This window comes from Engraulis encrasicolus, chromosome 21 (genome assembly GCF_034702125.1).
Source record: "Engraulis encrasicolus isolate BLACKSEA-1 chromosome 21, IST_EnEncr_1.0, whole genome shotgun sequence".
NCBI classification, from domain to species: Eukaryota; Metazoa; Chordata; class Actinopteri; order Clupeiformes; family Engraulidae; genus Engraulis; species Engraulis encrasicolus.
In genome coordinates this window covers 20,823,627-20,842,383 of record NC_085877.1, presented here as the reverse complement: position 1 = coordinate 20,842,383, position 18,757 = coordinate 20,823,627, and the positions used below count along the sequence as shown (strand labels likewise).

At 41.3% G+C, this 18,757-nt stretch overlaps 1 protein-coding gene across 2 annotated transcripts in view; it reads left to right on the top strand.

Moving 5' to 3' along the window:
• The window catches only part of gigyf1a (GRB10 interacting GYF protein 1a), a 50,121-nt gene extending 36,763 nt beyond the window's left edge, over positions 1-13,358 (top strand). For both annotated transcript variants that reach the window (XM_063186346.1, XM_063186347.1), the window contains exons 22-26: positions 97-263; positions 1,730-1,777; positions 2,492-2,639; positions 3,993-9,270; positions 10,025-13,358. In XM_063186346.1, the coding sequence (XP_063042416.1) occupies positions 97-263; positions 1,730-1,777; positions 2,492-2,639; positions 3,993-4,054 (425 nt within the window). In that variant the 3' untranslated portion in view covers positions 4,055-9,270; positions 10,025-13,358. The remainder of the gene's footprint in view (positions 1-96; positions 264-1,729; positions 1,778-2,491; positions 2,640-3,992; positions 9,271-10,024) is intronic.
• Positions 13,359-18,757: the final 5,399 nt, after the last annotated feature.

Genomic DNA, 18,757 nt, shown 5'->3' with positions numbered 1-18,757 from the left:
GGACGGTAACAGGAGCACATACGCACGCACGCACACACACACACACACACAGCTATATTTAATGTACATGTATCTGTGTGTGTGTTTATTCCCCAGTGGCCACCATCGTGGCGTATCTAAAGGAGGTGGAGTCTCCATATGAGGTCTTGGACTTCATCCGTTCCTACCTGGGCGACACCATGGAAGCCAAAGAGTTTGCCAAGCAGTTCCTGGAGCGCCGTGCCAAACAGAAGGCCAACCAGCAGAGGCAGCAACAGCAGCAGGTACAGTAGGATTAAGCAATAAGCCACGAGAGGCTGTGGGTTATGCTCGATTGATAACTGCTTCGCGTCGTGCCCCACTCCCTTTGCCAGAGTGACGTAAACGTCCCCTTACCCGTTATCAATAGAGCATAATCCACAGACTCAAGTGGCTTATTGCTTATCTAACACTGTTACACTTAATCGCTGAGCAAATTTATTCAAAAACGCTTTAATAACAATTAATTGAATCCTCAGGTGGAAGGTTTAGGTTTACGCTCGATTGAACACGACTATTGGCCAATCAGAATCGAGAACCGGACCGCACAGTGTTAGATTACAATACAACATGTATTTATACAGACTGTGTGTGCAGTATCACAACAATGAAGTTGTCTCCAATACACACATAATACACATTCTCACTTTCACACACCAGCTCAGGAGGCTGCCATACAACGCCAATTGTCCGGGGTTTATATGAGAGTGCACACACACAAAGACAGTAATAATAGTCCTTAAAAAGATAATGCTGGAAGCGACCGTAGCATGGCCTAATTTCATAAAATCAAGACCAAGCCCATAGAACTAATACTATGTATTATTTCTATTAGGGATGCAAATTATCGACTAATTCATTCATCATTAGTTGATTGCCTTATCGATCGACTTACGATTAATTGATAAGCAGCATTTTTCCCCCGAAATCTCAAAGTTTCTCCCAAAAAAAATCAGAAAGTCTAAACTTTAATACAAAATTGAGATAAAATACTACATTTAAATGAATTCTATTTAAATTCTTTAATCCAAAGGTGATATAAATATTCCCACTATTCACACCCTTCTTCACACACACTCTTCACATGTCCATTTCACCTGGGTCTCTTGTCAGTTGAATTGTCGATTAATTGCGATCAATGTTTTTTAAATCGATTAACGCATTGATCGATTAAAGTCGATTAATCGATTAAACGTTTGCATCCCTAATTTCTATGGACCAAGCCTACTTTCGCAGGAAGACTGTGTAGGTTCTACTTATTAGTCGGTGCAAGTGTGTGAACACGAACAAGAGCTAGCAACTGCACTGCAAATGGGAGTGTTGAGAGGAGGGTAAAAATGAAAATAATAAACTAAATAGCAGCCGCATTTGAATAGGATGAAGTCAGTGAAAATGTGTTGGTCATGGTGGTGTGATGGCTCAATAAGCTTTGACGCTGTACCGTTACACCGGTGACCCGGGTTCGATTCCGACCCAAGGTCATTTCCCGATCCTACCCACGTCTCTCTCCCACTCATTTCATGTGTCTCTCTCTCGCAACCCTATCTAAAAAATGCAATAAAGAGCCCAACAAATATTTTTATAAAATGTGTTGGCCATTAGGCATCATTTGTCATTAGACATCAAATTTGTGTGTGTTTGTGTTAAATTATTTTATCGGGGGTCTGGATGTTTGAAATTTGACTCGTCCCTTTTTTGTCTTCCTTCACAGCTCTCTAAGGAGGTGGCTGGATTAGCTATGAACAATTTCGCTCTACAGGTAAGCATGTTGCACTCACAGAGTCAATAATGGCTGAGTATCAGAAACGCAATTTCATTTCCTCTCTAAAGCCAGGTACTATGTCCAGGTACCATGTCCAGGGGCGGGCCAACCAGGCAATTGTCTGGTTCCACACCACAGCAAAACTATGCCCCTGACGGCATTACCAATTAGTGCTATTAACATGTTCTTTCTGTGCTATTACCATATTCCTGTTGCAATAATAACATGGTATTAGCTGGGGTTTTTTATCAGCAATTATATACATTTTTTCTTTTTAATGGGGGAGCACGGATGGGGCGGGTCCTTGGACATAAAGACAACAAGATGATGATCTTCACAGCTTGTAAGATCTAGCGATATACAAACTTGCCAATTCCAGCAGTATTCTATGTGTTTTATTTTGTTCAGCAAAAAAATTCTGTTTGCTATTAAGATATTAAGATTAATGACCATAAAACAAATTGAAGATACCGTATAAGGGTGAATTCCATTAGCAAAGAATGAAAACATGGCTAATAAAAAAAAAAAAAACCTGAACGTTTGTATTCAAAAAGTGGCCAAAAACAATAAATATCGTAAAGATAGAAAAAGTCTTCTCAGAAAAAAGACAGGTTAAAAAAACGAGAAGAGGAATTCTGTGAACTGACCTGACCTGGGACTCTCTCTCTCTCTCTCTCTCTCTCTCTCTCTCTCTCTCTCCTTCTCCCCCAGGATTCGGTGCGTGGCGTGACGCCCAGTGCGCTGCAGTCCATGTTCCAGGCTGCCCATGCGGCCAACAAGGGGGGCGTGGCCTACGACCAGGCCGCCAAGCTGAAGAAGAAACAGCCCATGATGCTGCACTCTGACCCCAGCATCCTAGGTAGGCACACACACACACACACACACACACACACACGTAGACACACACACACACACACACACACACACACACACACACACACACGTAGACACACACACACACACACACACTGACCCCACCATCCTAGGTACACACACACACACACACACACACACACACACACACACACACACACACACACACACACACACACACACACACACTGACCACAGCATCCTAGACACACACACACACACACACTGACCCCACCATCCTAGGTACACACACACACACACACACACACACACTGACCACAGCATCCTAGACACACACACACACACACACACACACACACACACACACACACACACACACACACACACACACACACACACACACACACACACACACACACACACACTGACCACAGCATCCTAGGTAGACATACTACACACACACACACACACTGACGCCAGCATCCTACACACACACACACACACACACACACACACACACACACACACACACACACACACTGACCCCAGCATCCTAGATAGACACACACACACACACTGACCCCAGCATCCTAGATAGACACACACACACACACACACACTGACCCCAGCATCCTAGATAGACACACACACACACACACACACTGACGCCAGCATCCTACACACACACACACACTGACGCCTGCATCCTAGACACACACACACACACACACACACTCTGACACCAGCACCCTAGACACCAGCATCCTAGAAACACACACACCTACACCAGCATCTTAGACACACACACACACACACACACACACACACACACACACACACACACACACACACACACACACACACACACACACACTGCATACCGACCCCAGCATCCTAGGTCACACACACACACACACACACACACACACACACACACACACACACACACACACACACACACACACACACACACACACAGTATACTGACTTCAGCATCTTAGGTAGGACACACACATTGATGTCAGTATCCGGGAGACGCCATACACACACACACATTGATGACACCTGTGAAGAAAGGTAGGAGTGCACATGCATTTCAGCACTAAAGTATCTCTTTTTCTCTCTCCCTCTCTCTCTCTCGTTCTGTCTCTCTTTCTCTCGGTCGCTATCTCTCTCTCTCTCTCTCTCTCTCTCTCTCTCACCATCTCTTGTTATCTCTCCTACCCCTTTTATTTTTTCTTTCCTTACCTTTTCTTTCTTTCTTTTATTATTTTTCTTTTTTTACTTTCTTGTTTTTTTGCTGCCTTTCTTGCTTTCCTTCTCTTTCTTGTCTGTCTTCCTTGTCTTTCTCTCCCTCCCTCTCCTCCTCTCTTCACAGGCTACTCATTCCATGGTGCTGGGGACCGTCTGGGAGAGCTGGAGCTGGTGGATGATTACTGATCTACAGCAATACCTACCTGAGGCCTTTATTTTTTTCTATGCTACGTTTATAAGAAATAACGAAAAACAAAACGACAACAAAAAAAAAATCAACAAAAAAACACACACAATGTGGTGTCCAAGTAATCGGACCACCATAGTGACCAATGTGCACTGCTATGGGTTTGGGTCAGGGTGGGGTGGGTGATTTTCGGGGTATGTTGGAGGGTCGTGGTGGGGTTACTGAATGCCAGGACGATCGAGTTTTAGGGTGGGGTGGGGAGGGGAAATGGAACAGAGGCTGACGAGGTGGAACCATCTGTGTGCAAAGGGGGCGATGAAAACAAAACAAAAAATCCAACACCCCCTTTTGTCACCGCAGCAGTGGTTTTGGTGAGGAGATGCTTGTTATAGTACGGGATTATGGTGCGAGTGTGGTGGGTGGATACTTTTTGTTTTCTTTATTTGTTTTTGTTTTGTTTATTTGTTTGTTTGTTTGTTTCTTATGTTCTGGGTGGTGTTTGGAGATTGGGTGGTAGAATTTCCTCTGGCACTTAAAAGACAGTAAGCACCTTACAAAACTACATGCACTTTATCAAGTTTGGGATTCTGATTAGGGTTATTTGTGTAAAAAAAACAACACATTTTTTGTGTTATGGGTGTGTTTTTATGTTTTGTTTTTGTTTTTCTTAAATATGCGAACATGTCACCCATATAGGTGAGGACGATGAGGAAAAGCATTCTCACGCTTCACCGTGCGAGTGTGTGTGTGTGCGCGCGCGCGCGTGTGTGTGTGTGTGTGAGTGTGTGTGTGTGTTCGCGCGCCCACGCAGATGTGTGTTTGAGTGTTCGTCAGAACTGGAAGCTGCGCGTTTCTTTTCCCACATTTTTCTGTGGGCAGGGCTTAAAACAGTGGGTGTTGTGGATTTGTGTCTGTGCGCGTGCGCGTGTGTGTGTGTGTGTGTTTAGGATAGGATTGTAAACACAGAGGGACCGACGGTTTCAGTTAAACAAACAAAAAAAACCTATGAGACAAACAAAATCCATTCTTGAAAGACACTGTTTATTTTCTATGTTTCTATAAAGAGTAAAAAGCTATTAAATGATTTAAAAACTTGAAGAATTGCACTTGCATATAAAAAATAACACAAAAAAACAAGACAAAAAAATTCAAAGTTTATTCAAAGATGGATATTTTTGTGAATGTGTGAAATTAAGTATGCATGCGTTTTTATTTTTTATTTTTCAGGTGTGTGTGTGTGTGTGTGTGTGTGTGTATGTATGTGTGCATGAATGTCTTGCAGAAGTTAGTCAGATGATGATGATTACCCTGATAATGTCTGCAGCACATGTATTTGTTTTTGCTTTAGTTTTGCTTGTGTGAAGCTAACTTGAGGCCATGTTGTTTATTTCTAAGTTTTAAGTCAGTTAATTTTTTTGTTTTTATTTTGTATTTCTGTCAAAGAATGTCTGCTTGTTATGTGTGTCCTCCTTCGAGGTGAGTGCGTGTGTGCCTGTGTGTGCATGTTATATACCGGTGTGAGAAAATGGAGAGAGCGCACACCCATTACACATTTTTGCGCATTTCCCCAATACCCCATATTTCTTTGTTTCTTTTACAGAAACGCAATGTGTGCCACCCTTATAAATTCTTTTTCATTGTCATTACTTTTTAAGCATGCACTTCTTTGCCTGCAGTCCCTAGTACGTGGGGCCGTAAAAGGTGGCGGTGAGGTTTATCCAGCTATGTGTAATCTAGAGCCCACACCATACCTCACACCATCTCCGGTCATCTGCCCAAAGGTTTTGCTTTGCGCTTCTCTTCCAAAACATCCACAACTCTGTGCCTCCGTGAGGTTCTAGTAACTGCATAGGGGTGAAGTGGACCTTAAGTGTGTGTGTGTGTGTGTGTGTGTGTGTGTGTGTGTGTGTGTGTGTGTGTGTGTGTGTGTGTGTGTGTGTGTGTGTGTGTGTGTGTGTGTGTGTGTGTGTGTGTGTGTGTGTGTGTGTGTGTGTGTGCGTGTGCGTGCGTGCGTGCGTGCGTGCGTGCGTGCGTGCGTGATTGTGTGTGTGTGTGTACAGGTGCAACTTTTTTTTTCTTCCCAAAGCATGAGGTATCACAAGCGGTACTTATTGAATGAATGTGTTTTGTGTGTGAATATGTATGCGCGATGGATGGTGTATTTTCAGTTAACTTGAGTTTGTGGGTATGTGTGTGCGTGCGTGCTCGTGTGTACAGTATGCGTGCTTCCACGTGTGCCTACAAACTTATAAAAAAAAAAAGGGTCACAGTTCGCCGCAGCCATGGAGATTTCAAGAGGGGGTCATTATGGGGTGGTGAAGCTGTCTATTTTGAACCTGTGCCTCAGCGGCTCATTTACCCATGAGTCCTTTCTGCAAGGCGTGCTGTCTCTTGATCATTCTCCTTAGGGTGTAGCACAGTTAAGCACCTGGGGCTGTATTCCAAGAAGGTTGTGTATTAGCTAGCAAACATGGGGTGCATTTCTCATCAGAGAAGTTGTTAGCCTGTTAGCAACTTGGGTAGTTGCCAATGGGATAATGCATTGAAAACAACAAAGTAGCTAATGAAGTAAGCAACTTTGGTTTTGAGAAATGCACCCATGGTTATGTTAACCGGGAAGTAGTGGTTAATCCACTAATATGACAGCCTACAGTAGTCCTAGTTGTCTTTGCCTGCAGGAATCGTTTTCCGTAGTTGTCCTATTAGCAGGTTTTTACCGCTTTTCTGTGGGTTAACTTTGCCAAGGTTTATCGCTTCATGATGTTCTTGGAATTACCTCCCTGGGTTCATTAGTGGGGTGGTGGGGGAAACGAGAAACAAAAAAAGTGAGTCTAGTTATTTTTGTTGTTTCTCTCCACAGGGAGGATGTGAGCTTTGTTGCCTTTTGTCTGCTCTTTCGCTCTCACTCCTGTTTGATGGGGGGACGATTGAGTTAATCTGATTGTGATCTTTTTTCTTTAAAAAGTAAAAAAAAAAAAAGTTGAGAGAAAAAAAATACAAACAAAACAAAAAAAACCTAAAAAGAAAGACTTGGCATCATACTGTGCGAAGTGCACAAAAAGGTGCACACATTGTTAGTAAATTGTTACGTATTCATTGTTGTTGCTATTGTCATTGATTTCTTTTTATATATCTATATATAAAGAAATATATATGCATTATATACAAAGTTTAAAAGTATTTGGACTACGATTAAGCACTTGGGGCTGCTAATTTTTGTTGTTTTTCCTTTTACTTTCATTGCCACCATGTGAAGTGTTGTATTAATTTTTTTTTCTCAAAAAAAAAAGAAAAGGTTGAATGTATTCCAAAAAAATGGACAGGAAAAACACATGAAGCCGAAGGACTTATTTTTTTGCTCTCCAATTCAAGATGCATACATGGAGAAAAAAAGGGTCTCTGGCAACAAAGGCAGTAGGGAGTTGACCCTGGCTGCCTATCATTCTACTTCTGGATTGTTCTGGACAAAAACAAAATGAACTTGTGAAAACACTGCCTCCCACAGTCCTATACATAAATGAGACAATGTTATTTTGATGGAAATATATACGAAAAAAATCCTGACTTTTTTTGTTTCCTATTCCTTACTGGATATTTTTTGTTTACAAACCATGCGGATTACTTTGGGTGCAGTTTTACTTTTCCTCTTTTTTTTTTTTTGGAGGGTTGGTTTTTGTTTTTGTTTCTTGGGTTTGGGGAGGCGGAGGGGGGCAGGGTCAGGGATGGCAATACAAGGCTGCTGTAACAAGGACTTTAATGGAAACGACCCTTACGTAATGGCATTCAAGGGCGGAGAGGATTACTCCACCACTGATATCCACAGGCTTTCCCTCTATCGTTTGGTGGCAGCATCGCCTGTGACGTGACGAAAACTGCAGACCTTTACAGTTTTTTTTTTGTTTTTTTTTTTAAGGGGAACGTCTGAGTTCGCATCTCAGTTGTTTTCATCCCTCAACATTGACGATATAGAGAAAACTTGTTATTCTCACGGTAGCCATGTTTTTGTTTACTGATTTTTTTAAGTCCTTGCCTCCTCTCATTGCTTTGATGGTTATCATAGTGGCATACGGAAAGGACGGAAAAAAGCAACTTAAACCAACCTTTTCATGACCAGGGACAACTCCTGGTTCAATTCTTTTTTCCCTTTGAAAATCCACTACAGGAATAATGGACATATCTTGTGATGGAGTAATACAAAAACGCCTAAGAATTAATGTGAGAATTCTGTACATAACTTCAAGCCTACTGTTGAATTTGATAAGCGAGCAGTCTGCGCAAACTGAAGAAGAAAATAAAATGCCTCCATCCATTTAAAGTTTTTTTCAAGTGGTGTTTTGTTGAGGGGCAATTCCATAATAATCATGATGAGGGCACGTGAGGAGACTTTCAAAAGTGCCCCCCCCCAACCTCCTCATGCATACGAACGACAAGACACTGCCCCTGGCGCCTTTGCTATGCACTTTTTTTTGTTGAAACTGTGAGGTTCATCTGCATCGGGAAAAGAGCACTAAACTTTGCCCTCTTGACCATTTCATACAAAACAAAAGATTAAAAATAAATGAAAAACTGCTATAACTGAACTCATGGAGGGAAGGATCCTCCTATGTATGTTATATACATTTTCCAAGTCTTCTGTTGTCTGGAAGAAACAATATGTGTGGGAAAAAAAATGCTTCTGACAACAGATGAAGGAATTTCATTCACAAATATGAATGTTTCTCTGAACAGTTTTTGTACAGCAAGTGGAAATGTAAAAAAAACAAAAAGAAACAAAAAACAGTATCATTGGTCCCATTGACTTCATTACTTGCCGCTGAAGGTGAAATGGACACCAGTAGAATGGGACATACTTGACTAGAACAAACAGATTTCTCAGTGCCACAGATTGAAAAAAAAGACAGCATCCACCCTTTTGTCCCTGCAATTTCACTGTGGGAATCAGAAGAGTAGGTTACTAGGAATACTCAAGCATCGGTAACGGAATTACGGAATTTCTTCAAACTAAACAAGGGGGGATTGAAGGGTCGGACACTTGCCTGTGGGAATCCAAAGAGGACAAGGAATACCCAAGAACCAGAGCTGTAATTCCAGATGTCCTTCAGAGTCCCCTAGAAGATTAAGGATCTGGCTGTTGGAATCGGAATGGCTGTTCCCCACCTCCTCCTTCAGGGAGCCTTGGAGACCTGTTGATCGGTTCTGCAAGACAACACATTTGGTATTACTTTGGTATTACTTCTTGGGACTGCATTACACTCACAACATGAGGTGTCTTAAGCCCCACTCTTTCCAGTGGAGCACATGGGATCTTAACCCTCCTCTCGTCTTCACACAAAAGGAAGCCTCACAAGGCATCCAAGAGATTCGAACCAAATGTGATGGTACAGAAACGTTTTTATAACGTCATTATAAAACACAGGTTGTACACGACCCAAGGATAGTGGATGGTAACAAAATTTGAAGACAAAACGAGGGTTAAGATCGGAAAATTATGAATTGGAGGCAGTGGAGAGATGGAAATTTGAATTGCTCACAACATTTTGGTTGGTCAGACCTTTTGGAGACTGAAACGTAAGCAATTAAAATGCCCCCGTTTGATTTGAGGTCTACGAAAGTCAACTGAGAGATTCCTTTTATTTTCTGCTCCTCATTGCTTTATCTTATCGATCTTAGATTTAATAAGACTTATTGGAAAGGGCGTAGCTTAAGCACTATATTCTCATAAGCAGAGATGGACAGACCAGATATTGAAAAAATTGAACTCCTGCCAGGTATTCCTTCTCACCCGCTAGGACGTCTACATAGGATCAGTTGGAAGATGAGCATATTGGCTCGAAGAAAAACAGTTGAAGGACTTCAACTTTTTTATCCCGGGATGTCTGTCTCTGCTCATAAGTAGCTTTGTGATCAATGTAGGTAATGTCTTGTTTGTTGATGAGGCTAATGTCCCCTTGTTTGTGTTTCCCTTTTAGGGCTTTCTTCATCGAACATCGGGACATAAGAGAATGTTCTGGATCATTCATCATTTTTAACTCCATTCTTTCAAAAAAAACCATCTCCCTGCCTATGTCCTGATCCCTTCCTGTACCCCTAATGGCTTGCGGTGTGGTTAGCCTTAGCGGTCAGAAGATTGCCAGTCCCAGCTTACAGTGAAAGCCAAATCAAGATAACCCTGCTATCGCACGGAGTAACCAGAATTAGAGTTGGAAGATTCGGATTAGTCCGAAGGACGACCGATCACCTTTGGGGTTACAAAATGGAAGTTTCGTGGACACTGTTTATGGACAGAACCCTTTCTTGACTGCAGGATGTTTGTGATGTGTGGGTTGGCTGGTGGGACTGGACATTGGGAAGACTGGAAAAAGGGAGTGACTGGGGCAAGATCGTGACTGAACTGAGGCCAGTCAATACCTTGACGGCACTTCCAAGATGGCCTCCTCAGCTGCAGAGGGGCAGGGTCTAAAGATGCGTCCTTGGACTTTTTGTTGGTGGCCATTTTGGGGTGCTAATGGTAATGGCTGCAGTGCCTCAACGAGCTTGTAATGTAACACACACACACGCACACACACTTATTCATAGCCAAATTATGTTCCCAAAAACTTTAGAAAGGACTACATTTGATAGAGGATTATTTATCCAGTACTCCAGTACAAAAGCACCAGACAGATGTGCCTAGGGCAGTGTTTCTCAACTGGTGGGTCGCGACCCAAAAGTGGGTCGCGGAAGGGTCATGGGTGGGTCGCGGAGCCTTTCTACGCAATTCTAAAAAAAAAAGTCCAACTTTTCCTGCAACAATTTACAACTTCTATTTTGATAGGCTAGTGAACTCCGTGTCATCTGTTGTCATAGATACAATCTGAATGTTTATGCGAGATAGATAGCGTGCAACCAGTCATTCGAGTCTTGGTTACATTTTGAGAATTGCATTGAATAGACTTGAACGCTAAAAAAATTGGGTCGCGACCGAATGAGAGTGGAAAATGGTGGGTCCCAAGAATGTTCCAGTTGAGAACCACTGGCCTAGGGTACCAAGAGCATTTGTGTAGGCTACGGTAATTAGCTGTGATTTGACGATACAGTGTGGTTGGAATTTTCCCAACAGAGGTTGTCAGGCTTCTCACTGTCCTCCACATTGTCTGTGCATGGTAATTTTTGAAATTGGAATTCCGAGCCCCTATATGTAGGCATATACAACACACACACACACACACACACACACACACACACACACACACACACACACACACACACACACACACACACACACACACACACACACACACACCATGCAGTCTTTTGGCTCATGGTCTTTGTAAATACTGTGCAAAGTTATGGTGGATTTTGCTGAACATGTCTTTGTCCCTTTTTTCTCCTGAACATGCCTTAACTGTACAGAATACCACAGAGTAAATGCTGGTGTTGCTGGAAAGCAATTTGGAAGCTGAAATCCGGTTAGGAGGGGTTAGCCCCTGAGTCAGCTAATGACAAAAAAATGTGTAAATGAGACAAAATAAGCGATTGGCTGAGACTAAAGACAAATGGTGGGGATGATGGTTTGAATTTATTGTCTATACTACATTTTTCTTTGTTCTTTTTTTCTTTTTCTCAAAAAGAGTGATTCAATATGTAGCTGTATTAATTAGGCTGTTGGCCTGACGACTAGCGTTTATGCTATATGCAAGGAGGAGCAGCTGACTGGCTGGGGCTAGCATGCTAATGTTCGCTAGTTTCCTTTGCCCCAGCACCATGGCAACCCTCTGCCTCATTATTGGATGCTTCTTGTGTGTTATTTGCTCAGACAATTAGACAAATAGAATATCCTTACCAGTTAACTTGAACTGCATCATGCAATCTTTTTCTTGCACATGCGGATGCATTGCTAGCTTAATTGATTGTGGGTTTCATCTGTGGGAAGGCGTCTAGTCAATGCATGATCGTCATAAGAAGCCAGCTTGGATCATTTAGTTGGCTATGCTTGTGTGACATCTTTGATCTAAAGCTTATGTCGGTAACTGTTCTTGGCAGAAATAGGCCTACAGTTCAAGTCCAACTTTGACCATGTCCATTATTGTCTGTACAGTAGTATGACATTTAAAATGCAAACACTTGCCCTCATGTACAGATACAATGAGACTTTTGACAACGGTGTGCAGCCAGTTATCCATGATACATGATATCGTCAACTTGCTAAAAGAGCATTATTTGGGACATATGAGGTTTTCAACGGCAGAATATTACTCACTAGTGAGGATGAAGATTGAAAACTGCTTCTCCTGGTTGTAAATCAATGCATGGATGTTAGAAGCCAACGCTTACCATTTATCTAGTATGCATTCAGTATGCTTGTGTGACATATTTGATCTAAAAAGCAACTGCTGATTTATCTTTTTTTTTCTTTTAAATTAAATTGACTGTATGGGCGTTCACTTGTGGCTATCAGATGATGTATTGTTCAAGTGAAGTTCCATCTGTTTGTCAAAATCAATTCTTTCCCCCAAAAAACTTTTATGTAAAGGTACTGCTGAGTGGTAATCCTAGTCTGACTGTATAATGTAGACATGTAATGCAGCTCCAAGTGAGACTCAAGTTAAACATTGATCATGGAAGCTGGGTTGTTACAAGAAGGTAGTTCTGAAGCAAACCGTGTTTAGTTAACCTAAAGGTAGAGGTAAATCAGATAATAAAAGACCCTGCTGTCCTCATTTGCTTAACTAAATGACACCTTCGAGTTACATATTAGCAGGTTTACCTCTCTGTGTAGATTCATTTAAACAGGTTTATCAAGTAACTTTGATCATGTCCTTGGAAAAGCCCACTGGTCTTACCCTCAGCAAATGTATTGGTTTCCAAAATGTATTGTTTTTCGTACATGAAACATTTTTGCCCAGTCTAGTCATCAGAATTGTTGACTCAACATCGATAGGTAAAAATGCTGATTACTTTTGCAACACCGGTGGTTTGAAAAAAAGAAATGGAGAGAATGAACAGTCTAAAGGATTTGTGTATTGTGCAACGTGATGATCCAATCATATTCTAAATAAATGGCTGTCACTTGTTGCCGCAAAATTCAAGTGCATGTTCATATATCTGGAAACAAGGGGAAAAAGGCAAACAAATTGTTTTTTTATTTTAATCTGATTTTTGGTTTGCTTTTGTTTTTGCCTTCTTGACCAGTCAGCTATCTCCTGCTCGCAATCTATGAATGTTTTAATGACAACAGTTAATTAGAAAAAGAACCACCATCACAAATTTGTACATAATTTGTTTGTTTGAAGAGAACAAAAGATTAAATAAAATTCAAAGACATTTTTGTGTAATTGTTTTCCCTCCCTCTCTCCACAAAATGAAGCAGCTTATTGACTCTGAATGCATTCCATTATGCTACCTTGCGTCCTCCACTTGTGCTTGTGGCCTCGCCCCGCCTTCTGGCCCCACCTCTGTGGAGAAAACAATAAAGTTTCCCCGCTGCCAGCCTAGCCAAAACATTTTTTGGGGGACTGTTCTTCGTTCACCATCCAGTTTGCAAATGAGGAAATTACTTAACAATTGAGCTTTTGCGAGATATTGAAATATGCTGAGGACGCAAGGTCGCATATTGGAACGCACTCTTTGTGTAATACAGTATATGTTAGTGCAGGGATGGGCAACTGGAGGGCTGGGGCCGGGGGTCACATGCGGACTGCCTCCTCACTCAGTGTGGCCCATAGATTAAACAGAAATAATAATTTGGAAAATGAGCAGATTTTTTTTGACCCATTTTACTTAATCTATTGTAGTGTTGATCAATAGAGTACAGGGCATCCTGGGCATACTTACTTACGTAATGTTGACCAATAGAGTAGGCCGTCCAATCAATATTGGCAGTCAGTGAGCAACCAACCAACTGCACCTGGAACTCTGTGCGCATCCATTTGTCAGTTTGACGCAAGCTGTACTAACGCATTCATTTTCAATGAAATGCGGCATATCATCGTTACCGGACTCGCAAAGCATGTTGGGATTCCGGCACGGCGAGCGTGGGTCCGGTGGCAGGTCTGCAGTTGAACATACTTCTGCTCTCCCGAAAGTTATGCAAATAGCCACGGCTGACGGACTGCGTTACCCAATGACTGTTGAGCACATGAAGATGTCCCATGATGTGGTCATCACGAAGGTGCATTTCCCTCCGTAAAAGTAGATTTTTGACATCATCAAACTTTTGGATGTACAAAATATAGACTACAAGCATTTATGTTGCATGTGCTTATGATGCCTGGGTTCAAATGATTATGTTCGATTTCGACCATAAGCATAACAACACGAGGTCAAGCTGTGTGTGGGAAAAAAAACACGTGCCGAGTTCGGTAAGAGCATTTTGAACTGTTAGGGGCAGTTTGCTATATCAATTAAAAACGGCTAGAAATGTAGATTGATATAGGCCTACTTCCTGTATGACCCCAGGGCCACGCGAGTAGAGGTGTGTCGTTCACGAACGAGCCGTTTTTTTTGAACGGCTCCCTGAAGTGAACGATGGGAACCGGATCACAGCTGGGGGAGCCACTCGACTGTTATTTCGTTCATTTTTCATTCTTTTTAAGCGTGTGACCTCGACCAGAGTAATTCAATTAGGGGAAAAAACACAATTGTTGGCCTTAAAGAGTAAAAACGGTCTTTAGAAGCAGGAGAATAATCAGTTGTTTGAACAAAATCACCTTGAGGTGGAGTCCAAATATTACACTCTAAACACTGAATAAATAATTTCAAAAGAGCCAGTTTTTTTAACGGCTCTTTGAAAGGAACGAGCCACTAAGATCCGGATCCCGTCAAAGAGCCATAAATCCCATCTCTACACGCGAGCTGTAGTAGCAGTGCGTCGACACTGGGGCATCCAGTACGTCGAGCTGCGATAACGTAACGCTATTGGGAGGGAAAGTAATCTCATCGCCCCCTGCTGGCAACGTTCCAAGCCCCTGCAACAAATGAATGGGTTTTTTCTTTGAAAAATTACATCTCGGCCCTGACGACGAAGTAGAAGTAGTGGCAGTCATATTATAGGCATGTTGGCCCGTTTTATCGAATAAGGTGGTAAAATGTTCGCTTTTTCACTGATCTGAACTGATTTTAATATTCTTTAAAAAGCTAATACAGAACTACACTGACTGGCATGTGTGACGTGTTTACTCCATGTAATTAGCATAGCCAAATTAGCATAGCCAAACATGAGGCAGAGAAGTGGTTACTCGTCACCACAGAAGCCATCATATCTACTAGAGAAGTTAAAACCAAACCAAAATGATCGCGTGTATATATGTGTAATAAGAAGACAATGTGGAACTCACAGGATTACAAGAATGTGAAGATATGCGAAGAACTTCCGTTCATTCGCGTTCATTTGTTTATCTGTGTTGTCAACGAGGCGCGAAGCACAGCATGATGGGAGCTGTAGTCCGTTTCCGACCAGATTGGCACAATTTCTATTTTTCTTAAAAGGGCAAAAAATGACTTAAGATTTTCACAGGTAGTAGTTCATCCTATTGTGTACGCTGAAAAATGTGTCTGGTGTTATAGTTCCTAGTCATATCTTTGTGGGATTTTTTAAAAAACTTGTCTATGGGAGTTTCAATAGGATCGCCCTGGTGTTTGGAACGTAACCGCTAGGATCGCTGTTTTCCACTTTCCCTCCCAATAGTGGATCCCCAGCCGAGTTGCATGCAGATCGTGATCATTTGGTCCTCCAATGGTGACGACGAAAAACGTGGCTGCCCTCATCATGAAAGTTGCCCATCCCTGTGTTTGTGGCCCTACTTATCATGCTTATTAAAAACACATGGGCCTACTAATTAAAATCCACTGGGCCTACTAATTAATATCCACTGGATATTAATTAGTAGGCCTTTGTGGGTTTTTTTAGATGCGTCCCAAGACGCTTTGTCCATCCGTCGGTCCGTCCGCCCGTGATACGTTTCTGAATTGTGATTCCCAGCTGTGTCCACAGGGCGGCACAGAGAGTTCAGTTGCAGTTCAGCTTTGGCCAACATTTTCAGAAACATGGCAGCGATTTCTGTGATTTCCAACATCAAAGTTTTTGCTTCATGCATACATGCTTATACATACCACCACTATCATGGATTGGTGTAAAAATGTACTACAAACTTATTTGACACTAGAGTTAGCATTCGTTAGCCTTTTACCACACCAGGCAGCCACGGGCTTACATCGCACTAGGCTACTTCTTGTAGGCCTACAGTACTTCTATAACAATAAAGTAGACACTACTTACAACTTGTAGACATTATGTTGTGATTAAGTAGCGATTGAGTGACTCAGAGTGGGTAATGTGTGCAAACGATAGTTGGGACATTCCAGGATTTTGGTACATTTCAGGGGTGGTCACTTCTGAATTTTTTTTGTCATATATTTATTAACTACAGGTAATATACTATCAAAAAGTTTGATTCGTCAAGCTCAGATATCAAATAATTTTTTCAATGTAATAATCAATGTAATAAAAATACAACAGTAAGAGGGTTGCGAGGAACAGGGTTGCAAATCTAGGCTAAGTTGTGGTTTACCCCAGGAACAGATGCTAACTGTAAAATGAATCTATGTGTACAAGATCAAGGACAAACATGGTTATATAAATATATAAAGTAAATTTTGACTCTACTCAATGTTAGTCTTACAATATGAGTAACAGGGTTGCGTTCACTGAGTGACGCACACAACTTGGACAAACATATTTGGAAAAAAAATCTTTAAAAAATGTTAGAGAATTCACCCTTGGTCTTGCCATGTGGGCAGAAAATGTCCTTGTAATGAAACTTCCTTTGTGACAGTAGGCAAATGTTTTTAACTCTTTCCCTGCCAGGTAAAATTCCCTATGGTAACAGGGTTGCGCGCATGTTGTGGGACACAACTTAAAAGCATAAAAACTGTAACATGCAATACAATGTAGACCAAAGAAGTTACAGTGAGGAGAATAAGTATTTGATCCCTTGCTGATTTTGTTGGTTTGCCCACAAATAAAGACATGATCAGTCTTTAATGTTAATGATAAAATGTATTATAATATGGAGAGACAGAATATCAAAAAGAAAATCCAGAAATTAACTCTAAAGAATATATATTAATTAATTTATATTTTATTGAGGGAAATAAGTATTTGATCCCCTGCCAACCAGTTCTGATCCTGCAGATCAAATGGCACTTCCAATCAACTTGTTATCTGAATTGAACACACCTGTTAATAGTAACCTGCACAAAAGACACATTGAATCTGCAGAATCAGTCTATAGTATGAGTCAATCAATCAAACTAAACTCGCCAACATGGGAAAGACCAAAAAGCTGTCAAAGGATGTCAGGGACAAGATTTTAGAACTCAACAAGGCTGAAATGGGCTCCTGGATATTAAGGAGCAAACTGTTTGTGCATTTCTTTCACATTTTAGGACATACAAAATGATAATCAGTCATCAATCTTAGGCCTGTCTGTGGTTCCATACAAGATTTTACCTTGTGGGGATTCAATAACCAGAAAAACTGAGATAAAGGCACCCTAAAACTGTATGGGAAGAGCTAGGAAATGATCTCATGGCAGCTGGTACCTCAATCACTAAGAAAACTATTGGAAACACTTAATACCACAGCAGATTAAAATCCTGCAGTGCATGTATGGTACCCCTGCTTCAGAAGGAACCTGTTCAGGCTCACCTGAGGTTTGCTAATGAATATCAAACTGGATTAGGATATGATTGGGAGGTACTGGAATCAGATGACACCAAAATCAAACTGTTTGGCATGAACACTACTCAATGTGTTTTGAGGAAGAAAAATGCTGTCTTCGATCCCAAGAGCAACACCTTCTCCAACATAATACATGAAAGTGGTAACATTATGTTTTGAGTTTGTTTGTCTGGCCAGGACACAGGACAACTTCACATCATCAAGAAATGGATGGAGGGAGACATGTAAACGTACAATGCTGCATGCCAACCTCTTTACCACAGCCACTATACTGAAGGTGGGTCATGGATTGGCCTCCCAATATGATAATAATCCATAACATACAGCCCGAGCAACGAAGGAGTAGCTCAAGCAGAAGCACATTAAGGTCATGAAGTGGCCTGGACAGTTTCCAAACATTAACCCTATAATAATCCAGTGGAGGGAACAGAAGCTCCCATTTGCCAAGATACAGTCATACAACTTAACTGATTTAGAGATGATCTGCATAGAAAAGTGGACAAAAATCCCTTCTAATATATCCACAAACATTGTCATTAACTGAAAGAAACATCTGACCTCTGTACAAGAAAACAAGGGCTTTGCCACCAAGTATTTTGTCTTCTTTGACTAGAGGGGTCAAATACTTATTTTCCTCAATGAAATACAAATCAATTAATATATATTCTTCAAAGTTATTTTCTGGATTTTCTTTTTGATATTCTGTCTCTCCATATTAGAATACATTTTATAATTAATATTATAGACTGGTCATGTCTTTATTAGTGGTCAAACCAACAAAATCAGCAAGGGATCAAATACTTATTCTCCTCACTGTATTTACATAAGTAAAGGAGATGCATATCAACAACATACAAGATGAAGTAATTTATTTAGAGCTTATTTTAATTGTGAAATTTGGCAAAGGAGTTGGTAACCCAATGTGTGGGACAAGAGAAAACGGCCATTTTTTGGGGTGTTCCAAAGATATTTGGCCTTTTGA